Source organism: Oncorhynchus nerka, linkage group LG9a (genome assembly GCF_034236695.1).
Source record: "Oncorhynchus nerka isolate Pitt River linkage group LG9a, Oner_Uvic_2.0, whole genome shotgun sequence".
In the NCBI taxonomy this organism is placed as follows: domain Eukaryota; kingdom Metazoa; phylum Chordata; class Actinopteri; order Salmoniformes; family Salmonidae; genus Oncorhynchus; species Oncorhynchus nerka.
Window position 1 is genome coordinate 63,784,516 of NC_088404.1, and position 25,291 is coordinate 63,809,806.

The following is a 25,291-nucleotide window of genomic DNA, read 5'->3' on the forward strand; positions in this document are numbered from 1 at the left end:
ACCTTGAGGAACACCTCCAGGTCTATGACCCCGCGGCGCAGCGCCTCTCCCAGGTAGAAGATGGTGTCCTCAATGGCATTCTCCTCAGCGTACAGGTTGAGGATCTGCTTGTAGAGTGGCGCCGTGGGCACGATTACATCATCAATGTCGTTGTTCTCCGACTGGTTCTCCATCTTCTCCAGTGCCTCGCTCAGCTCCTCGTCCTTACGCTTCAGTAGGTCAATGTTCCTGTCCACCTCTGCCTTCAAAAAAACACATGACGAATAAACACATGAACAGTACACCCCCCCCCTCCCAATGTTCCATTCCACCAAATAATTAAGCTCTGAAGACAGGTAATACTTGAGAGAACTTGGGGACTCACAGGTTATACTTAATAGAACTGGGGTGAAGAGGGGAGAGGCAGAATAATGAAATTAGAATGACTTATTAGAATGACTCCATTTCTATGGACAGAATATTAGTTAGAAAGAGAGAATGAGCAAAGAGGGAATGGAAAAGGACCTAGAGTCAAAGAGGAAAGAGACAGAACAGAAGAGAAATGTGTCTAATATATCCCTATATCCTCCCTCACCACTTCCTGGTCTAGCCGTGAGACCATTTCCTCCAGTTTCTGGTGTCCTTTCTTCAGGTCCTCCTCGGTCCTCTTCAGCGCGTCCAACTCGGCTTGCGCCCGGTCCATCTCCTCCTTCATCCTCCAACGAAGCTTGTCGCTCACCGCCGAGATCAGCGACGCACGGATGGTGTCCTCGCCAATGGTACCATCCCTACTGGGGCCTGGAGGAGAATGATTATATTTAGATTTTTTTTAAAAATTTTTAATTAACAGCCTGTATTGGCACAATTAAATTTACTTAGATAGCAAGTTCAAATGCAAATAAAAGGAGGAGAGGGATGGACAGGACAGGGAGGAGAGAAGAAGAGTAAACTAGCAAGACGCTACACTAGAAAATCTGTTCCACACACTATATTTGATAATTTATGCAAAAAGACATTTGCTTTTACACAGCATTTACAATCCTTGCATCACAGTGTCCTTGTTCGTGATCTTATATGACCCTTATGATTTCAGACATAAACAATGGCGGAGGAAGTTGGGATGCATCATCTCCAGGATGTTCATTTCTCAAATGTATATGGAATGACACTAGCAACATTTTACAGAAAGTTATAAAAACATGTTTCAATGCCAATGAGTTCATGTTATTGTGTTGCTACTACCCTAAAAAAAGCTGAAAGACAAAACTGAGGACATATATTCCATGCCTGAAATGTGCTGTATGAATAAAGCTTGATTTGATACAGGTGATGGTCTGCCATTAAAGTGTACGGAGGTTATTTTCCTCATAAAACAATCCACAGTGTCAAAGCATTCCACCTAGCAGTCTTATACTCACTATATAACATATGAAAACTGACTGTAGTTGTGGAATTTTCCATGGTATTTTCTTTCATGTAAACAAACTGTTTGCCCGAAATTTAGTCTAGCATTTGAGGAAGTAGTAGAAATCTACTGAAAAGAGAGATGCCTAGATATCATTACTCTGTACAATATTAGAACTAGCAGGCTGGAGTCAGCAATGTGAATGTATGATTAATCTCATAGTGAACCTCAAAATTGATCAAGTATGTTGCGCAGCGAGAGTTGAGTGGGGGTGAACGGATTCGGTTCAGTCAGTTCCAGGGTTGCCATGTTGGCGGTTTCCCCCAAAAATTGGGCTACTTTGAAAACTGTTGCAGGTGAAAATGACGGTTCCAGATATTTGGGCTACTTCTAAATTTCACCACGGCCGCCATGGAATTTCTCTTTAAAAAAAGGTAGATTCATTTCACCATTACCTGCTGCAGCTAACTATCAAGCAGTGAGGCAGGCTGTTGCGGAACCAGTGCTGGCGGGGAGGGAGGGCCAGAAGGATGTGCGTTTGTGTGTTGAGAGCGCTGTAGGCAGCTGAGTCAGTGGAGAGCAGCACCAGCATGCACACACTTCATGATAAGTGATGTGATATCAATGAACTAATAGCACTAGCTAGCTACATCTTTCTCCCTCGTGATAACTCCTCTTGTTGCGAAACATTCAACTAAAAAATAAGCATTTTGCGTGTCTAGGAAATGTGTGTGTATATAATTTTTTTCCCTTTGTTTCCCCATTTGGGGGGGGGCGGGGCTAGTTTTCAGGCCTTGTGGCCAGGTTGAGTGGTCATTGGGCTGTACATTTTTGCTAGACTTGGCAAAACTGGTCAGTTCAGTCAGTCATCCTAATGAGCCCTCCCCAGCTAGCTAGATTATGCTTGTGGCTAGAAACTTCAGTGAAAATTTTAAACTTTTAGTAATTGTTAGTGCTCGGCAAGTGGGAGCGAAGGACACTTCAAGCCGGCAACACAACACGCAGCGCAAACTCTCCCCATTGAGCAGTAGACTATATCACGGTGACATTGACATGTTTACTACAAACATTACAAGTTATTTAGTGTGTGAGCTGCTGTCCTACTCAAAATAACATGAAGTGGGATAGGAACAAATTGGCCACGTTAGCTACTGCCAGCGACATGCAACACAGCTGCCCGGTGAGAAGCAACAGTGGGAAGCACCTCGATACAACACTGTTGCACTGGTAATACACACTGTCTTATCCACCCTCCGACATAGGGTTCCTTATAATATTGATTAAAATTGGGCATATCTCCACCTTCCTCTGTGTACACAGGCCATAAGTTCTCTGGCACAGCCCACACTCCGCAAACTAAACACAAACAGCCAGAGGTAGCTTTGCTAATCGCTATCGAGCACAGCACAGCTAGCAAGGAGAAGGCAGAGGACCATCCACTCTTCTCCTCTCCAAAGGAATTGAATGATCAAGGATGAATAGAGAGTTTAGCAGTAGTACTGGTACTTTACCGGCAAAGCTGGAGGCTTGCTAAACTACTCCCTGGACCAATAAAGCTTGCTAGCCAGCCAGGTAGCAACCGGTAACTATTTGCAACTGTGGATGTCTTTTCAAGCTTAAGAGTAACTAACTACGCAAGCTAGCTACCATTCAGCTGTTTTTCCGATAACCTCATTATGTGAAGAGTAAAGGTTAGGTAGTTAGTAGCTACTGTACGAGCTGGCTAGCTAACTTAGCAACAGCAGGAACAACTTAGCTGTAATATTTACAACTATCCCCACTAGATTACCAATATAACAGTTGGCCCTTTTGTAGGGATCCAAGGAAAGCAACTATTTCCTCTATCAGTGATGAACACTAGCTAGAAAGTGGACCATTACCTATAAAGCAAAATAGCATTGTTTTTGATGAACCGGCTAGAGTAAGGCTGTCATTTGGTCAAATCATGTATCACACACTGAACCAAACACCTGACAATGTATGCATATGCAATTCTACTTTATGTTCCTTATTATTTAGTGAGCACAATAAAAATGTCATCCAGATATTACACTGTTAATGTGTAGAGGGCAAAATTACTATTTAGCATGTATTCTCCCAACAACAACACCAGTGCTCCTTTAACCTCTCTGGGATATGTGGGACGGTAGAATCCCACCTCGCCAACAGCCAGTGAAATTGCAGGGCGCCATATTCAAAACAGAAATCCCATAATTAAAATTCCTCAAACATACAAGTATTTTACACAATTTTAAAGATAAACTTGTTGTAAATCCAGCCACAGTGTCCGATTTCAAAAAGGCATTATGACGAAAGCACACCAAACGATTGTGTTAGGTCAGTACCTAGTCACAGAAAAACACAGCCAGCCAAAGAGAGGTCACAAAAAGCAGAAATAGAGATACAATTAAATCACTAAGCTTTGGTGATCATCAGATGACACACATAGGAATTCAGCCCGTAGCCCGTCTGGTGTTCAACCTTCCCAAGTTCTCTCACGTCACCCCGCTCCTCCGCTCCCTCCACTGGCTTCCAGTTGAAGCTCGCATCCGCTACAAGACCATGGTGCTTGCCTACGGAGCTGTGAGGGGAACGGCACCTCAGTACCTCCAGGCTCTGATCAGGCCCTACACCCAAACAAGGGCACTGCGTTCATCCACCTCTGGCCTGCTCGCCTCCCTACCACTGAGGAAGTACAGTTCCCGCTCAGCCCAGTCAAAACTGTTCGCTGCTCTGGCCCCCCAATGGTGGAACAAACTCCCTCACGACGCCAGGACAGCGGAGTCAATCACCACCTTCCGGAGACACCTGAAACCCCACCTCTTTAAGGAATACCTAGGATAGGATAAAGTAATCCCTCTCACCCCCCCTCCCCCTGAAAAGATTTAGATGCACTACTGTTCCACTGGAGGTCATAAGGTGAATGCACCAATTTGTAAGTCGCTCTGGATAAGAGCGTCTGCTAAATGACTTAAATGTAAATGTAAATGTAAATGTTACTCAATACATGTATGTTTTGTTCGATAAAGTTCGTATTTATATCAAAATCTCAGTTTACATTGGTGCGTTACGTTCAGGAATGTTTTGCTTCCAAAACATCCGGTGATTTTGCAGAGAGAAACATCAATTTACAGAAAAACTCATAATAAACATTGATACCGACACTTCTCCTTAATGCAACCGCTGTGTCAGATTTAAAAAATGTCAAATACCTCCTTTTTGTTTGCGCGTTTAGTACACAATCCAAACTCGCGACGTGCGGGCAAGTCCAGGAGAAAGTTCAGGCGAAAAGTCATATTACAGTTCGTAGAAACATGTCAAACGAAGTATAGAATCAATCTTAAGGATGTTTTTATCATAAATATTCAATAATGTTTCAACCGGAGAATTCCTGTCTGTAGAAATGCGATGGAACGCAGCTAACTCTCACGTGAGTGCGCGTGACCAGCTCATGCCACTCTGGCAGACCTCTGACTCATTCAGCTCCCATTCCCCCCTCCTTCACAGTAGAAGCATCAAACAAGATTCTAAAGACTGTTGACATCTAGTGGAAGCCTTAGGAAGTGCATTATGACCCCATAGACACTGTATATTCGATAGGCAAAGACTTAAAAACATTCGAGCCTCAGATTTCCCACTTCCTGGTTGGATTTTTTCTCAGGTTTTTGCCTGCTATATGAGTTCGGTTATACTCACAAACATCATTCAAACAGTTTTAGAAACTTCCAAGTGTCCAAATCTACTAATAATATTCATATCTTAGCTTCTGGGCCTGAGTAGCAGGCAGTTTACTCTGGGCACCTTATTCATCCAAGCTAGTCAATACTGTCCCCCAGTCCCAAAGAAGTTAACAGAAAGTGTATACTGTACTGTTATAGCCAAGAGGAGGATGCGGTGGCTTGTTAGAGCACAGACATAGTTCTCATTTCAGTGGTGCTCATAGGGACCCCCAAAACAATTTAAATGCCAATGTGGCACCCCTCAAACATATTGTAACATTTGGAAACCTCAGTAGTCAATGTGGGATAGGAGCGCAGAAGTAGATGGGCTTTCTTTACAATGTAATCATTTGTTTTCCATTCCATTGTTTGCTCAGCTTGAAATTGTAGTTAGTTATGTAAACATTAACAGAACAGGCATTAAATGAACAAAACATGAAATCCTGTTTTAAATACTTTATGCTGCCGTGCATAACGTCTCCAGAAACGATCAGGGCCGTCCTTGTAAATACGAATTTGTTCTTAAACATAAAAAAATAAAAATAATAATAAAATAAAAACAATATCCCAGCTGTGATGAAATTTCAACAATCAATCAGGAACCAATATGCAGTCAGTTAGGAAAGCTAAGGCTAGCATTTTCAAACAGAAATTTCCACCCTGTAGCACTAAATCCAAAAGGTTTTGGGACACTAAAGTCCATGGAGAATAAGAGCACCTCCTCCCAACTGCCCACTGTACTGAGGCTAGGAAACACTGTCACCACTGATTAATCTACGATAATCGAGAATTTCAATAAGCATTTTTCTACGGCTGGCCACGCTTTCCACCTGGCCTACCCCTACCAACAGCTCTGCATGCCACGCAGCAAACTTCCCCAAGCCTACCCCATTTCTCCTTCACCCAAATTCAGACAGCTGATGTTCTGAAAGAGCTACAAAATCTAGATCCCTATAAAATCAGCTGGGCTAGACAATCTGGACCCTCTCTTTCTAAAATTATCCGCCGCCATTGTTGCAACCCCTATTGCTAGCCTGTCCAACCTCTCGTATCGTCTGAGATCTTTTAAGATCGGAAAGCTGCCGCAGTCATCCCCCTCTTCAAAGGGGGAGACAATCTAGACCAAAACTGTTATAGACCGATATCCATCCTGCCCTGCTTTTCTAAAGTCTTCGAAAGTCAGGTGAACAACCAGATCACCGACCATTGAGGCCCACCGTACCTTCTCCACTATGCAATCTGGCTCCCGAGCTGGTCATGGGTGTACCTCAGCCACGCTCAAGTTACTAAATTATATCATAACAGTCATTGATAAAAGACAGTACTGTGCAGCCGTCTTCATTGACCTGGCCAAGGCTTTCGACTCTGTCAATCACTGCATTCTTAGGGGCAGACTCAACAGCCTTGGTTTCTAAAATGACTGCCTCGCCTGGTTCACCAACTACTTCTCAGACAGTTCAGTGTGTCAAATCAGAGGGCCTGTTGTCTGGACCTCTGTCAGTCTCTATGGGTGTTACTACAGAGTTCAATTCTCGGGCCGACTCTTTTCTCTGTATATATCAATAATGTCGCTCTTGCTGCTGGTGATTCTCTGATCCACCTCTAGACAGACGACACAATTATGTATACATCGGGCCCTTCTTTGGACACTGTGCTAACAAACCTCCAGACGAGCTTCAATGCCATAAAACTCTCCTTCCGTGGCCTCCAACTGCTCTTAAAATGCTAGTGAAACTAAATGCATGCTCTTCAACTGATTGCTTTCCGCACGCCTAGCATCACTTCTCTGGACGGTTCTGACTTAGAATAAGTGGACAACTATAAATACCTAGGTGTCTGGTTAGACTGCAAACTCTCCTTCCAGACATTAACCTCTTCCCTCTACTCGGGACGCTTGCGTCCCAACTAGAGCTCTGGAAATGCAAATGCGCTACGCTAAATGCTAATAGTATTAGTTAAAACTCAAAAGTTCATTAAAATACACATGCAGGGTATCAAATTAAAGCTACACTCGTTGTGAATCCAGGCAACAAGTCAGATTTTTAAAATGCTTTTCGGCGACAGCATGAGAAGCCATTATCTGATAGCATGCACCAATACACTACAACACAAAAGCACAGCAGGGGACGTAAACAAAATAATTAGCATTTCGGCGTTACACAAACCGCACAATAAAATAGAAAACAGTCATTACCTTTCACCATCTTCTTTGTTGGCACTCCTAGATGTCCCATAAACACTATTGGGTCTTTATTTCGATTAAATCGGGCCATTTAAAGCCAAGATATCGTTATATGTAGACTGTGTGATAAACGAAAAAAACAGCGATTTCACAACGTAACGTCATTTTTTTAAATTCAAAAAGTAGACGATAAACTAGCACAAAACACTTTGAAATACGTTTGTAATGCTACTTTAGGTATTAGTAAACGTTAATAAGCGATCAAAATCATCAGGAGGCGATGTAAAAATCATTAGCTGTCTTGGAAAAAATTTCACGAGAGAGCTCTTCCAAATGATCTGGGCGGAGACTGGAGGTAAGTGGTTCCCCTGATTCGGTTCAACCAAGAATCAAAGATGATTCAATTCACAAGACTCTAGACAACATGGGGATGCTGTGGGAGTTGAATCCTCGGTCTTATCTAATTCGGCTCACTGTGAACAAATGCTGGAAGTGGCGCAAGGATATTTATTTCCATTTTCTGTGATCAGGTTTTCCTGCGCTTTCCGATGTAACGCACGTTATGTTATAGCCACAGTCGTGATTTAACCAGTTTTAAAAACGTCCGAGTGTTTTCTATCCACACATTCTAACCATATGAACGTACTATATTCCTGGCATGAGTAGCAGGGCGCTGAAATGTTGCGCGATTTTTAACAAAATGTTCAAAAAAGTAGAGGGTAGGAGCAACAAGTTAAGCATCTCCAATCCAAAATGTAATCTAGAATCGGCTTCCTATTTCGCAGCAAACCCTCCTTCACTCATGCTGCCAAACATACCCTCGTAAAACTGACTATCCTACCGATCCTTGACTTCGGCGATGTAATTTCCAAAATAGCCTCCAACACTCTACTCAGCAAACTGGATGTGGTTTATCAGCGCCATCTGTTGTCACCAAAGCCCCATATACTACCCACCACTGCGACTTGTATGCTCTCGTTGGCTGGTCCTCACTACATATTTGTCACCAAAACCACTGGCTCCAGGTCAAAGCCCCGCCTTATCGCAGCTCACTGGTCACCATAGCTACACCCCAAACGTAGCACGCGTTCCAGCAGGTATATTTCACTGGTCATCCCCAAAGCCAACACCTACTTTGGCCGCCCTTCCTTCCAGTTCTCTGCTGCCAATGACTGGAACGAAATGCAAAAATCTCTGAAGCTGGAGACATATCGCCCTCACTAACCTTAAGCATCAGCTGTCAGAGCAGCTTACCGATCACTGTACCTGTACACAGCCCATCTGTAAATAGCACACCCAACTAACTCATCCCCATATTGTTATTTATTTTTTGCTCTTTTGCACCCCAGTATCTCTATTCGCACATTATCATCTGCACATCCATCACTCCAGTGTTAATGCTAAATTGTAATTATTTCAACACTGGCCTATTTACTGCCTTACCTCCCTAATCTTACTACATTTGCACACATTGTATATAGATGTTTCTATTGTGTTATTGACTGTACGTTTGTTTATGTGTAACTCTGTTGTTGTTTTTGTCGCACTGCATGCTTTATCTTGGCCAGGTCGCAGTGGTAAATGAGAACTTGTTCAACTGGACCACCTGGTTAAATAAAGGTGAAAGAAAATAGCTATCCAGTTAATGTTCGCTAGGTGACATAAGCCATGAAGCTAGCCCCTGATAAGTTGTTCGGCTAACGTGCCTGGTCAGGTTGCTTACTATCGCCAAGTGAACGGCAGTAGCTCATCCAAATAATATTTGTTCTTTTCTCACTCACTGTTTCATAGTCAGCCCAACCAACAGCTCCAGATCGAACAAAGTGCATTACGGAGAACAGGAACCCGTTGCACCAGGTTGTAAACAGGACGTAAGGAGTCCGCACATATACATGTTTTGTAGGTGCTTCCAAATTTTTAATTCCACCTTTATTTAACCAGGTGGGCAAGTTGAGAACAAGTTCTCATTTACAATTGCGACCTGGCCAAGATAAAGCAAAGCAGTTGGACACATACAACGACACAGAATTCCACATGGAGTAAAACAAACATAAAGTCAATAATACATTAGAAACAAGTCTATATACGATGTGAGCAAATGAGATGAGATAAGGGAGGTAAAGGCAAAAAAAGGCCATGGTGGCAAAGTAAATACAATATAGCAAGTAAAACCCTGGCATGGTAGATTTGCAGTGGAAGAATGTGCAAAGTAGAAATAAAAATAATGGGGTGCAAAGGAGCAAAATAAATAAATAAAATAAATACAGTAGGGAAAGAGGTAGTTTGATAAATGAACTAAAGCTAACGACGGTACAGTATGAAGATAGGCAGAAACTGCTTCTCCACTAGAAATCCCAGATAACGCTTGTAGGCGACGTCAGAGACATTGGCTAGCTAAGCACATGCACAGAAATATGTCATCAGTACTAATGGTATTTTCGCTCTGAAATGCGCATGTGCAGGCTGTCAAATCAAAAGGCACTCCGATAGCGTTTGACGGAAATGAAAACATTTCAGTTTACCCCAACCTTGAGAAAGTGACAATAGTTCAACTAAAGACATTTGGTCGAATTTACGTTGTGCTTAAGATTGTGAAAATGAACAACTAAGGAAGAATTTCTCACTTCTTTCATTCACTTCTCAAATCCCAAACCTGCTTCGCAAGCATTCCCGGAAGTCTTGCAATGTAGCGGCTCTGGGTTTAGAAACTGTGCTAAAGCCATCCCTCACAAGACTTGTACATTTATATCTGACTAGAAGTCATTTTATCATGAAACACACAGCATAGATGCGGAAAAATACCAAGTTAATAACTTCGGATTTCCCTGTTCAAACCCAAATATATCATACTTTGTATTAATCAATGAATTATTGACTTAAATCGTTGTGCAACATTACAGGTAGGCTCATGGAAGCGTCTTTCAGCTGGAAAAGGTGGATGTTTGTTGGTGTGGTGCTGCTGTTGTTGCCAGCTAGCCAGAATAAACTAACTAGCTTAGGGCTCATCAGGACAACTGACTAAACCGCATCCATTAGTCTACACTTGACTCTCAGCTGCACGACGCACATCAATTTGTGCACCAGGAGTGTCCATATAGCCTCTCTTTCACCCCTCCTCTTTTCCTCTCTACCCCTGGTCTAAATAAAGTAGTAGGACAACATTTCCATAAGACACTGATATTTATAGTGAAGTGTATGAGTAAACTGGTCATAGATTAGCACATAAGGGAAAATGTCAACCCGGAGGTTAAAAATAGCGGTGTCTGTGCTGAGGGGGTTGGGACCACCACACCCCTTGACCTTTCGTCACAAGAGTCTGGTTACAGGGGCGACATTTCAGAGGCGACCAGGCAGTGAGGTCACAGAGGGGAACAGACCCCAGCCAGAATGCTAGAGGTCAGTGTCAATTAAAGGTCAACAGAATGGCAGGCAGTATATGCTTCTTAATAAATACCTATTTGAAACAAGCCATTACACTTTGTTTATAATGATGGCATTTCATTATTATCAATCTACAAATGAAGAAATTCCAGGTTGGAGAGGCTCTGTATAATTTACAGATTGACAACAATAACGCATGACAACATTGCAATTGTTTAAAAAAAAATAAAGATATGCCTATCTTGTCCTTGTCTGTTGGCTTTTCTGCAAAATCAAAAATTCAATACGGATCCCATTTCGATGGTCTAAACCACTAAGACCAATGGTCTTTTCCCGAAATAGTTGAATCAAATCAAAACCTTCTACTGCGGTCATTCGATGGCAGTGGCATTAGCGTATGTTCTTCAAAGAGAGGATGCACTAATTAAATAAATAATGGAGCCTAAGCTACTGAAAACAGGCCTTTTACGAGATGAAATCATGACAGGAGGGTTCGATTCTTATTATAGAGATTGAGTCCAGACATGCTACTTTCACACGCACACCCCGTAAAATTACTCGTCATTCAGCGTGTCGGACACAAGAGATAATATTTACTCTTCCCTTAAAACTTATTAAAAAACCTAGACCTACCTTAGGCTTTCTGAAAGTAGGCCATAAGAACGAATTGATAAGGAAAGTATGAAGGGGAGAGACAGCTATGCAATATTTGAAGGTGAAATTGACAATCATTCAAATGGATACAACATACACACAACATGTCCATAGCCTATTTATTAACGTTGATTAGTCTATAAATTAAGAAAATATACTGTAGTTCTGAATGTACTGTACTGAATGTAATGTACTGTACTGTTGTCAGCTGTTTTGGTAAATCGTTGAGGTCTGTTGTCGTGTGGTGGTGGTTCAGTAGTTTGTAATTTGGAGTGTTCTGCACATTTTAAAGTTGGTTTGGAGTGTGTTTCTTAAAAAGTAGATGTACGTAGAGCAGTTTCAAAATTGCATATTTTGGTCACCATAGACCTCCATGTAAAAATAGTTTTGCATGTTTAAGTGCTTATATTTCAAAAAAGTATTATGTATCAAAAACAAAAATGTAAGCAACTCAAGTTAGACCTCTGCATGTTATGAAGTTGTAAGGGTAGGTTGAGTAAAAGCTGTAGGAGTAGTGTGGGAATAATACATTGAAGAAAAATATATACGCAACATGTTTCATGAGCTGAAATAAAAGATCCCCAAAAAATGTAATGAGCGCTAAAAGCTTATTTCTCAAAATGTGGTCACATACATGTTAGTGAGCATTTGTCCTTTGCCAAAATAATCCAACCCCCACCGGTGTGATTAGCGTCGCTGAGGGTTTAGAGCTTAAGGTAGTCAGCTCGTACAAGTATTTAGAACTATGGCTAGGCAGTACACTGTCCTCTCAACTAATATCCAAGCTGCAGGTTAAGGTTAAATCTAGACTTGGTTTCCTCTATTGTGATCGCTCCTCTTTCACCCCTGCTACGAATCTAACCCCGATTCAGACGACCATCCTACGCATGCTAGATTACAGAGACATAATTTATACAGTGCCTTCAGAAAGTACTCACACCCCTAGACTTTCACATTTTGCTACGTTACAGCCTTATTCTAAAATGTATTAAACTGTGTTTTCCTCAATCTATACACAACATCCAACAATAATGACAAAGCAAAAACAGGTATTTAGAACTTTTTTGCAAATTTCTCAAATTAAAAAACTATCACATTTACATAGGTATTCTGACCCTGTACCTCAGTACTTTGTTGAAGCACCTTTAGCGGAGATTACAGCTTTGAGTATGACGGTTGGCATACCTGTATTTGGGGAGTTTCTCCCATTCTTCTCTGCAGATCCTCTCTAACTCAGTCAAGTTGGATGGGGAGCGTCGCTGCACAGCTATTTTCAGGTCTCTCCAGAGATGGTCGATCGGGTTCAAGTCCGGGCTCTGGCCGGGCCACTCAAGGACATTAAGAGAATTGTCCCTTAGCCACTCCTGCATTGTCTTGGCTGTGTGCTTATGTTTATTGTACTGTTGGAAGGTGAACCTTCGCCCCAGACTGAGGTCCTGAGCAGGTTTTCGTCAAGGATCTCTCTGTACTTTACTCCGTTCATCTTTCCCTCGATCCTGACTAGTCTCCCATTCCCTAACGCTGAAAAACATACCCACAGCATGATGCTGCCACCACCATGCTTCACCATAGGGATGTTGCCAGATTTCCCCCAGACGTGATGCTTGGCATTCAGGCTCGAAGAGACCAGAGAATCTTGTTTCTCATGGTCAGAGTACTTTAGGCACCTCTTGGCAAACTCCAAGCGAGCTGTCGTGTGCCTTTTACTGAGGAGTGGCTTCCCGTCTGGCCACTCCATAATAAAGGCCTGATTGGTGGGAGTGCTGCAGAGATGGGAGAATCTTCCAGAACCTACCATCTCCACAGAGGAACTCTAGAGCTCTGTCAGAGTGACCATTGGGTTCTTGGTCACCTCCCTGACCAAGACCCTTATACCCTGATTGTGCAGTTTGGCCGGGTGGCCAGCTTAAGCAAAGGGTCTGAATACTTGTATTAAAGTAAAAAAACACAGTATGTACACATTTGCAAAAAAAAAAAAAAAAAACTGTTATCGCTTCATCATTATGGAGTATTGTGTTTAGACCGATGAGGAAAATAAGGCTGTAATGTAACAAAATGTGGAAAAGGTCAAAGGGTCTGAATACTTTTTGAATGCACTGTATATCTTGATTACTTTAAGTATTCAACGCTCTGAGCCAATACAAGTTAGGCTTACCTTTGGCAGTGATTATAGCTGTGAGTCTTTCTGGGTCAGTCTCTAAGAGCTTTGCACAACTGAACTGTACAATAACAGCATATTATGCTTTAAAAATAATTCAAGCTCTGTCAAGTGGGTTGTTGATCATTGCTAGACAGCCATTTTCACGTCTCGCCATAGATTTAAGACGATTCAAGTCAAAACTGTAACTAGGCCACTCAGGAACATTCCATGTGAATGTGTATATTTGGCTCCATTACATTTATTTTCATCCCAAAATTAAAAAACACTGTCATTGCCGATGACAAGCATAACCATAACATGATGCAGCCACCACCTTGCTTGAAAATATGAAGAGTGCTACTCATTAGTGCCTTACTGCAAACAGGACGCATGTTTGGAATATTGTTATGCTGTACAGGTGACCTTTTCACTGTCATTTAGGTTAGTATTGTGGAGTAACTACAATGTTATTGATCGATCCTCAGTTCTCTCCTATCAGAGCCATTCAACTCTGTAACTGTTTTAAAGGCACCATTGGCCTCATGTTGAAATCCCTGAGAGTTCCTCTCCGGCAACTAGTATTCCCGAGTGGCGCAGCGGTCTAATGCACTGCATCACAGTGCTAGACTCGTCACTACAGACCATAGGGCAGCACACAATTGGCCCAGAGTCGTTCGAGTTAGGGGAGGGTTTGGCCAGGGTAGGCAGTCATTGTAAATAATAATTTTTCTTAACCGACTTGTCTAGCTAAAAACATTGAATAAAATATAAGTTAGGAATGACGCCTGAAGCTTGTAATGACTGGGTGTATTGATACACCATCCAAAGCGTAATTAATAACTTCAACATGCTCAAAGGGATATTCAATGCCTCTAGTTTTTTTTTACCCCTTTACCAATAGGTGCCATTTGCAAAGCATTGGAAAACCTCCCTGGTCTCTGTGTTTGAAATTCACTGCTCGGCTAAGGGACGTTACAGATGATTACACAGCTGATTCAAATAATCAACTCATCATCAAGCTTTGATTATTTGAATCAGCTGTCTAGTGCTAGAGAAAATTAAAAAACGTGCTCCCAGGACCAAGTTTGGGTAACACTGCCTTATAGGACACATCAATGCACTCTATACCCCTTTGTCAACTGGCCATCTCTGTATACCCAGGGGAAGACCCACTGGTTGATATTTATAAAACCATCTTAGGCCTCACTCCCCCCTATCTGAGATACCTACAACAAACCTCAACTTCCACATACAACACCCGTTCTGCCAGTCACATTCTGTTAAAGGTACCCAAAGTACACACATCCCTCTTTTCAGTTTGCTGCAGCTAGTGACTGGAAGGACCTGCAAAAAAAAAAAAAACTGTCCAATTTGAGTGTTTTATCTCCATCTCTACATTCAAAGATTCAATCATGGACACTCTTCCTTACACTTGAGGCTGCTTCACCTGATTGTTGTCTACATTTTTTCCCCTTTGTGCTGTTGTCTGGGCCTAAAATTGTTTGTACCATGTTTGTGCTGCTGCCATGTGTTACTACAGTGTTGTCATGTTGTTGCCACCATGTTATTATGTGGCCATGTTGTATTGCTGCCATGTTGTGTTGTCTAAGGTCTGTTGTGGTGTCTATCATAATGTGTGTTTTGTCCTAAATGTTTTATCCCAGCCCCCATCCCTGCCATTTGCCTCTTGGTAGGCAGTCATTGTATATAATAATAATTGTCTAGTTAAAGATGACATACAAAAAGTAAAATAAAAACAAGTCCCGGGAATCGAACCCACTATCCTGGCATTGCAAGTGCCATGCTCTACCAAATGAACTACAGAGGATCACCATATGGGTAGTTGACAAGTGCACACTTCAGGAAAAACTATAGACAATTGAGATGCATAGCCAGAAGGGAGTTCAAACCCTCCAGGAGTCCAAACATATAAATAATGTACTGTTCTCTACATTACTATACTATTGTTGTCTGTAGAGATAGCCTTGAATTGTACATTTTGTCTCATACAATCATTGGATCCTGTAGGTGCTGGGTAGAGATATGAAGGGGAGACGGTCATGACCCCATCAGATCTTTTGGAAGAACGCCCAGAATATGCTATAAGTTAAGAATGGAGACGGTGCCCGTCACATGTAGGAACCAACCCTATGGACCATGCCTATGTAGCTTTTTTTTGTATAGCCGTATATAAGAGAATGGAACTGCCCCGGGAGAGCTCCTGACAGACGTGTTCCTCGATGCTTTAAGTTTGTTGGAACCTCTCCGGCTTGCTGATAAAAAAGGATACATTTAATATTGACTTCAGGGGTATCTGGTGGCAATTTCCACAACACTATAGGTAAGAGTTCAGGTGGGCCTTCTTGCTTCAGCAAACAAAGGAAAGGAGGGGTGCTCAACATTTACATTTACATTTAAGTCATTTAGCAGACGCTCTTATCCAGAGCGACTTACAAATTGGTGCGTTCACCTTAAGACATCCAGTGGAACAGCCACTTTACAATAGTGCATCTAAATCTTTTAGGGGGGGGGGGGGGGTGAGAAGGATTACTTTATCCTATCCTAGGTATTCCTGAAAGAGGTGGTGTTTCAGGTGTCTCCGGAAGGTGGTGATTGACTCCGCTGTCCTGGCGTCGTGAGGGAGTTTGTTCCACCATTGGGGGGCCAGAGCAGCGAACAGTTTTGACTGGGCTGCGCGGGAACTGTACTTCCTCAGTGGTAGGGAGGCGAGCAGGCCAGAGGTGGATGAACGCAGTGCCCTTGTTTGGGTGTAGGGCCTGATCAGAGCCTGGAGGTACTGAGGTGCCGTTCCCCTCACAGCTCCGTAGGCAAGCACCAACAAGCACTCAACAACGACAAAAATCACGAGAAGGCCTGATCAAGAAAAACATCCAAAAGGACTAAATTCAGGCAGAAAGGAGTTGGAGCACTCAAAAAGGTATAATCTACCTTACTGGGCTGAACTATACTCAACTGTATTGTACTTCACTGAACTATTCTGTACTGAACTATACTTACTGCACTCTACTAGAGTTTACTTGTTGTTTCCCCATTTAAACTTGGTCTGAGTCTCAGAATGTCTGTCTGGGGCTGGATCTAAAGGGTTTCAGTCTTGACTTCATCTCTGGTACTCACATCAATTCTATACTTTTGAATCCATCTGGGTAGTGGACAACCGCACACTTCAGGAAACATTATAGATTATTGAGATGCATGGCCAGCAGGGGGCTCTATTCCCTTTTAGAGCAACTTGAAAGGTCAAGCCCAACCTAACTAAATTTCATTGGCTCACAGCGGTCATGACGTTTAAGATATTAACTTAATTTATAATGAATTTAAAGATCTTGGTCTATAAATGCTGTATAACAAGTTTGAGAAATTACAACCTTTTCAAAATGCCAGATGATCCATCATGGTGATGTCATCTGTCCTAAATGCAAATGTATTCATTGGGTAGAGTGGAACCTCTGTTTCAAATTCAGAGATTAGGTCAAATGAGAAGGTAGGGATGACTTTTTTTAAATTAAATGTTGTTTATTGCGCCATCGTTTGGCTGCCACGTGTAACCAGATGTATTCGTGCACCAATCCCACCAAGTTGTCTCTGTAGGTCTTACCATTTAAGAACTATAGCGCTCCAAAAATTGGAAAACAAGAATGTTTACAATTATAATAGGTTTCCAGCCAAATGCTCCCTAATTTTTTGGGCCACTGAACAAATTTTAAGCAGAAACTTGAACATTGTGAGAATTTTGTGCAACTTCCGGCGCAGGTTTACAGTGAACCTTACAGTTGTGGCTATTTGTGCAGAATATAGGCCTACCAACAAAGCCAACGGAGCAAATCCCATAACATGTTCAAATAGTTTTGATTTCTATGATATAGCCATGTCTAACAGTAGCCTATATGTGGTGTTCAATGCAGGCCTACATTGCATGAGACTAAACTTCATTACATTATGAAGGTCTTGACATGAATGATTTGTTACTTGGTCTGTAACACTATGTGCCAAATAGGTTAGTGTAAATTGCATTGTATGATGCAAGAAACCACTTTACAAAATAAAATGTATTATTACTATACAGAGAATAAGACAAAGTAGGCTACCGTAAGTAGGCTAGCCTGTCTCAAAATTCAACACTGCCCCTTTAATTAAGACATATGCTTTTTACCTGAATGGCTTTTCAAAGATCGCTAAAAATGTAGCCTACATGTTTTGTGCTCTTGCAGGAAGCGCATTCACTCATGGGTGATTGAAAGACCGCTCATGGGCTACCCCCGCCAATAGAATTCTACTCCGTTGTGCACTGGCTCTGCCTGCAACAAAACCAGACTCAATCTTGCAAAGTTAGATTTGTTTTGGTTTGTTGCATTGAAAAGGGGCTGATATAATGTGGATTCGATCACAGAAAAAACACTGATCTATATAGTGCAAACCAATGGGGCGAACTCAGTGAAGTTCAATCTCCTGCGTCTCTGCGCAGCATTGCATTTATTTAGCGCGGGAGTACCGGAGGAAGTGCAAACTCGCAAGCAGCTTAGAGGGAACACCTAATAAGTCATTGAAGTATGCAGTATGCTTCACAAGCTCACTCATAAAAAAATAATTCAATGGTTATTGTCAGGATGGTCTTCATCCATAACCTTCGGTTACACGTCACAGACCTAAAATTGCCATACAAGGCAGTGTTAGGACTTCATAATGGTGTCCAATATTGTGTATATAAAACCTTTGTGATTCTCCTAGGGGTGTGTGCATTTTTCCCTTTGATACTTCAATAGCTCCGATCAAGCCAGGCCTTGAGATTACAATATCCAGAAGGCAATGCCTTGTGATACATACCCACAGTGGAGGCAGGAATCTGGGAAGTGTAGTGTGTAGTGCCAGCTGTGGCAGGATACGAGTTTGCACTAGGGTACTGGTACCCTGGATAGCCACTGGAGAGAAAACAACAAACCATGCATCATCAACCAACAGCCATCTGTTAATCAAAGCTGTAAATCTTTTGAACTATATGGGGCACTGTAAGTGAAGGAACTGCTTCATTAATTTGTTCATTGAGTGTGATGATTCCACCAGACTGACATGCTTATGTGGCTGTGTTGCTTATGTAAACCCAAAGACAAACATGTCAGAACTGGTTTGATGAGATTGAGAGGGACTGGCTGAGAGAGGCAGTGTCAGAGGAAATTGTGGCCTTGAAGACAGACATCTTACCCAGGGGTGGGGTTTGGTCCGTACGGGGAGAGCGCTGGCATACCTGGCATGTAGGATGCTGTGGATGGGAGGGAGGGATTGACAGTGTGAGGGTCAGATTACATTGGACATGTCATCTCAGTTATCCATCTTTCACAATGTGCGTGGATACCATCTGGAGTCCAATAGGAGGTACTGCACGTGTTTGCAAGAATGATTCAGGGCAACATTTTAGTAGTGCAGAAGAATTACAAACTGCAAAAATGACCATAAACCTCAATCTGGAGGCATAATTAAATTTGAAACATTTAACAATGTTCAAGACGACGATGTATTGCTCAGTTAAAACTCTAGTTCAATAGTCGCTTGCTTATAATGCAGTTAAAGAAATGTTTGAATTTCAATTACAATGCAAGATGACGTTAAGTGCTTTTGCACTATGAAAATGGCGCCCAAAGTCTCACGTATTATATGGAGAAACAGAGTTCATACAAAATTCCCATTATTACAATGACCGACCTATCCATACAGTGAAAATAACTGACTAATGCTATCCATACTGCAGTGTTCCAAAAATCATTCCTTGAATATACCCAGACGTTTCACAATTATGTTGTAGGCCTGAACTAGCACACCCGATTCAACTAGTCGAGGGCTTGATTAGTTGACAAGTTGAAACAGGAATGCTAGGTCTGGAATACAAACAATGTCAGACTGAACGGGTAACTTACGGTTGGGGGTCCTGCAGCCTGGAAGGCCTGGTAGGGGGCCTGTGTGGTGGGGCGGGAGAATACGGGGGGCTCCTCCCCAAACACCACGATCATCACCTGGATCAGACCATACAGGTCCGACTGGGGCTGGGAGGAAGAGAAATCAACAGAAGTACAACAGAACTTTATTGTCCACATGGAGATGGACAACTGTGACAGGCTTCACCTCATACAGATAACATGAGCTCATTTCATCACGCTGTTAAGTAGGGCTAACATTCCCCCTAGTGGCACTATCCTTGATGGCACCAGCCAAACATTTATTTTTTATTTTTATCACAAACAACTAAATTGGATGTTCTACATCCACAACAATACACCACATCGGGAGACAACTTTTGAGGTCTGGGAAATTATTTAGAAATGTAGATTTTGGGGCTTAGTTTAATTCCAGTGTGCACCTAGCAAGAGGCTGCTGTCAAGCATAGTTTTTGTGATATTCTGCCAGGTAAGCATATCCTACTTTGTAGTCAACATTTAATTAAGGTTTAGCACACCGCAAATAGACAGGGGAAATTCTTGTTGCCTCTTCAGGTAGTTGCAGGAAATACAAATAACTGATGCATTTTGTTCACGTCTTACCTTGAGCAAATTAATAAATGTTGAATACATTTAGTTGATTCCCTACTTAGTTTAATACGTTTGAATATTGTTGAATTCCGTTTTAAAATGTTTGGATTCCATCCGTGTTCTCTGCATCACAGATTTTATAGGGCCCTAGATTGTGACACCCCAAAACATATTTTGCTGTGTCACACAATAAAATACATTTGACTCATCTTAGAAAGTCATTCACAATGCTTTATTAAGAAGGATGCTAACCGTTACATTTGACCCGTCATGCTAATCGATCTATAGGTTAATTTACATGATTTGGGGGAATTTAATTGCCGCATGTATATTTGTTAGTCCTCATGCATTTTATTTCACACATACACAGCATACAGAGCCTAGTTTGAGGACCAGAATAGCCTACCACATGTCAGACAGTGCAAGAGTATCTCCTCAAAAAGCCTCTAGGCCACTGGAGTGAAACCTGCTTTTGTAAGCCTGGTCATTGCGCAACAAATAACAATGCTAAACACAATTGCATGTTAAAAACTTGTGGCCACGATTTCTCAATCTCAACTCAAAGCACGCCTCTCATTCGCCATTCGAAACCGTGCCAATATATCATCCAAACACCAGCTTCGAGGGCATTATCACTTTCATACAACAATTTATTCATGCCATTTCATCCTTCCATGCGATATAGTCCCGACACAAATCTAAAGTTGCTACCCAAGCCGGCTGGTAGTTGTCTATCGGTTCGGTTGCCAAAGACGCGACTCAGTCTTTGAGTTCTGTATCTATGGACAAGACCCAGTCTAAAATGTTCCATTGCCATACTGGCTGGCAACGTTCTCACAGTCACGACAAACAATGCAGCCAGAATAACAGCGAAGTGGCTGCATTTGCGGTTGTTCAAGCAGATTTCAAGTGACATTTATTTGTATGCATCCATAACATCCACAACTAATGAGGCGCAATTTCGCCAGGCACAGAAACTGTGCTCTCGTCAGGACACTGTTGTTCATAGGAGCTACCCAAAGACACAGCTAACACAATCACTTCCAACTAAAGCTGGAAAGACAGCAAACATGCTGCATTTCATTTTGATTTTCCTGTTAATTGACATTTCTTTGTATACACCCAGAAAAATAATGCCTGCTGATTAATTATTTCAATTGGATGAGAAATGCTGCCTGCCTGTCTGCCTATTCCCGACTCCCGCCACATTCATTACTATGGACAGCTGGAGTTCGAATTGCAATATTGAAACAGTGTTGCTGAGATAGACTGCAAGGTTTATACAAATTCTCGCTGTTGAAAACTAAATGTTAGTCTAAAAGAAATGTGAGATAATGTCTGGATGCTTTTTATAGTGGAGTTCAAGTTTATAAATTGCCTGGCTGGGCTGATGAGACAGTGGATTGCGCAGTGAGAGGGAACAGAGAAAATAGGCTTTTCAAAGTCAGATTTAGCCTGTGGTAACTTCTGGAATAAACACTGGCTGGAATGGTGTTTTAACCAATCAGCATCCAGGATTAGACCCACCCGTTGTATAATAGGCTATAGCCTTTTGACTGTAATAAGATATGCAACAATAGCAAGCCTGTTTCTATTAAGCTCGCAATGAGAAATGCCCAGCCCTTGTATGCATACTATGATATAGGAAGAGACAAAGTGAGAGGTTTCATTCTCGCAAAAATCTGTCCAAAATAAGTCCAATGTGTTTCCATTTTGGGCCTGCCTTCGCGCCTTGGGACGACTCGCATTGTTAGGGCGGAAACATAAGCATCTCGTCATTATATACAGAGTACTTTCTGCTGGTCACACCATTTTACTGTCTAGGAAAAATGTAGCCGTTTGTTGACGGGTTAATGAGGGTCAGTTAGTCGGCAGCAAAATGTACATCCTAAGTAATGTAATAGACTTCGGACATGATATTCAAGAAAAACATTACATTAACACGTGTCGAACTCATTCCACGGATGGCCGGGCGTCTGCAGATTACTAGGCCCTCCATTGAATGAGTTTGACACCCTTGATCTAAAAAGTCCAAGCAGGAATGCAAGATTCCAAATATTTGTATATGTAAACCTAATCCAGTGATTGTCATGAATTTTCAGTTGACAATTAGGCTATTTTTGTTATGTTACTGTCAAAACAGGGCACGTAAAATTCAGCACCCAAGGAAGTGGAAACGCAAAACACATTAGCTAGATCGCTAACTCTAAATATAACACCTACTGCTAGTGGCCAATCTAAGAGTTAATGTAACATCTCCAAAAAACTTTGCAAGTGCACTCACGATGGACGATGTGCAAATTTGTGAGCTCCGTACTTCAAACCCATATCAGATATGTTTAGAAAATTGTAACTACAGAATACTGAGACCCTCCTCTCTTTAATATAGACAACTAGTTGCTTCCAAAGCTGTGTTGCCCCACAATTGCATTTTTAAATGTTATACAATCACGAGGGGTAAACAAGGGGGGGGTGAGAGAGTGCGAGGGGCTCGCTCATTACAGCAGCCGGCCCCAGCGAAACAGGTAGGCACACAGCGGCAGGTCAGAAACTCATTACAGGAACCATGAGGATAATGCACTTTTACTGTTTAACAAATTCGGTTTGGTTTTATCCTCCCCCCAAAAATGGGAAGTTTCGAGGTGCCCATGTAGAATGTGCAGCTCACACCAGCGCAACCAGTTTAAAAAAGTAATTGGGGGGGGGGGGAATAGTTACATATCACAATATTATTTTGGGATGACGTTGTACCGATATTTATTCAAAGTATCGCTTTGGTGGCGTTAGCTAGCACTAGTCGGTTATAATGGTTCAATCTTTTTAAATAGTGAGCCAACATGTTTTCAGCACTTTTATTTATCTGACTGATCAAAACACGTATAGAGAGCAGTATGTTTGGAACATCAAATCGCAATATCGAATTGTGAGAATCGCAATACACATCGGCACCCAAGTATCGTGATATCGTAACGGGAGGTCACTGGAAAGTCCCAGCCCAAACAAAAAAATGTAACTCGCACAGCCAAGTTAAAGGGTTGAAGAAACGTGACTAAATGGCCACAGTCTGGAGCCCTGTCAAAGGGGCAATCTGTGATTGCTACAAAAAAATGTTAGGCATTTAAATGAATGATATACCCTTCGATTCTTGAAGAACATAACGCATATAACTCATGCTCCCAAGAAGCGCAGCGGTAAAAGGCACGGCATCTCAGTGCAAGAGGCATCAATACAGTCCCTGGTTCTAATCCAGGCTGAATCACATCCAGGCGTGATTGGGAGTCCCATTGTACGCCGCCCAATTGGCCCAGCGTCGTCCGGGTTTGGCCTTCATTGTAAATAAGAATTAATTCTTAACTGACTTGCCTAGTTAAATAAAGGTTAAATAAATCAATACTCAAGCCCAATCCCCTCAGCTTTTGCCCAAAACAGTGGTGGGGTGGACTATTATTGTTTGAACTGTATATTGCCCCTTTAAAGCAGTCCAACATTAATTTTGTTTACTTAATCCATGTTATCTGTGTGAAATCCATCAGAAACTAGGTACAGAGACATTGGTTCAGTAATAAATGAAGAGTAATACAGTGTGCGTCACAAAAAAATTCACACGCAAAAAAACAGAGGTATAATATAGCCAATGCTAAAATACTGGAGACAACGCTGTTACTGACATGTTTCCACTCGTGCAGATAGGGCAGGTAGATCTTGCCGTTGGCATCAATGTGTTTGCCAGTCTTGATCATCATGGCACTGGTGGGCTTCACAAAACAGATGGGAGGGTTGTATGGGTAGGTGTCCAGCAGCCATAGACACACTGGGATGTTATATATGTTTCCTAGAAGACAAGAGTATTGTATTAAAAAAAAAAAATATATATATATATATATCCTTGTGAAACAGACAGTTCACTTGGGAAGAAAATTGCTCAAATACTTTAATAGACAAAATCATAGTTTTGCAACAGACAATGGAAATGTGTGTTTCTTATTGAACAAGTCCAGGTAGTTCCTCTCTGTTTGGTGGCTATGAACACAACCCTGGTCATTACTTTTTTGTCAGATGATAGTGACATACACCCAAACTTAGCCTACCTCTGTAGCTGACTGGCACTGTTCCTGTTAAGCTCACCAGAGTTCTAGTGGAGCCATCATTGAAAACTGAGGACAGAAAATATCACTCAATAAAACAAATCAGACAAGCATACAATAACACATAGATCATGTTTTGTGATATGGACCACTGCGGTGACCCATGTACTGTACAAGTTCTTACCATATGAATCCATAACAGGCTTCAGGTCCTTGTACTGGGAGATGACGTTGGTTATCTCACGAACAGTCAAGTCCCTGTATTTGTATTGCTGAACAGTGGAAATGGTGATTAATATTGCTGAATGTCAATGTCTTAACACTGATTGGTTCAGCCAGGTACCTAAGGTTAGTTAGTTAACGTTAGTTATCTGACTAGAAAACACTAGCTAGTTAACGTTAACTATAAGCATACGTTATCAAACATACGTTATAAATCAGGTCTAACTGTTTAACACTAACACTAGTTATTTGGTAACCGAGATAGTTATCATTAGAAAAATATTTGTAGAGTTAGCTAACATTAGCTAGTTAGCGCGCTTAGCTAGCTGAAAGGCTAACAATGTTAATAAAAACAATTGTTAGCTAACGTTAGGTAAAATCGATGCTTACCTTGAGCATTTTCTTCAATGCGCCTTCGTTGACAACTGCCATGATTGATGGTGTAATATAATGTACTTCAGATGAACTACCTAGGTTTAGCTAACTACTGTAACGTTAACGTTGTTTATTTGAAAACGACAACTTGCTAGCGTGAGCTGGCCCTCGGCGTATGATTCCGGTCAAAGAAAATACTAATTTCGACACGAAGAGTAGCGTGTATAATTGTTCTGTTTAGCTAAACGTTACCTGTTTAAAAAATATATTTCTGAAGACACAAAAGTAATGCAATAATCAGAAATAACGATGAGATTCAAGGATCACTGCTGTGAGCAACAGCGTCTCGTCAGCAACAATTAAAAAAAGTACTTCCGGGTCTTCTTCTTCGATGAGGTTTAACGGCGGTTCACAGCCAATAAATGTTGCATTACCGCCACCAACTAGACTGGGGCATTGTTGTATTTTCTTGTCTGAAGAAAACAACGGCTCTTTAACAACGGCCCTTTAAAACACACAGTACCAGTCTAAAGTTTGGACATACCTACTCATTCAAGGGTTTTCTTTATTTTTGCTATTTTCTACATTATAGAATAACAGTGAATACATCAAA

The 25,291-nt window shown here is 41.7% G+C and overlaps 1 protein-coding gene across 1 annotated transcript in view; it reads right to left on the minus strand.

Annotated features, from left to right (window-relative positions):
* tsg101a (tumor susceptibility 101a) overlaps nt 1-25,056 on the minus strand; it is a 28,529-nt gene extending 3,473 nt beyond the window's left edge. Inside the window, exons 1-9 of the mRNA XM_065022752.1 lie at nt 24,694-25,056; nt 24,266-24,353; nt 24,085-24,150; nt 23,665-23,828; nt 19,384-19,513; nt 18,678-18,735; nt 18,303-18,397; nt 575-777; nt 3-242 (exon numbers count right to left, since the gene is read on the minus strand). Coding sequence (XP_064878824.1) covers nt 3-242; nt 575-777; nt 18,303-18,397; nt 18,678-18,735; nt 19,384-19,513; nt 23,665-23,828; nt 24,085-24,150; nt 24,266-24,353; nt 24,694-24,735 — 1,086 coding nt within the window. The 5' untranslated portion in view covers nt 24,736-25,056. The remainder of the gene's footprint in view (nt 1-2; nt 243-574; nt 778-18,302; nt 18,398-18,677; nt 18,736-19,383; nt 19,514-23,664; nt 23,829-24,084; nt 24,151-24,265; nt 24,354-24,693) is intronic.
* Nucleotides 25,057-25,291: the final 235 nt, after the last annotated feature.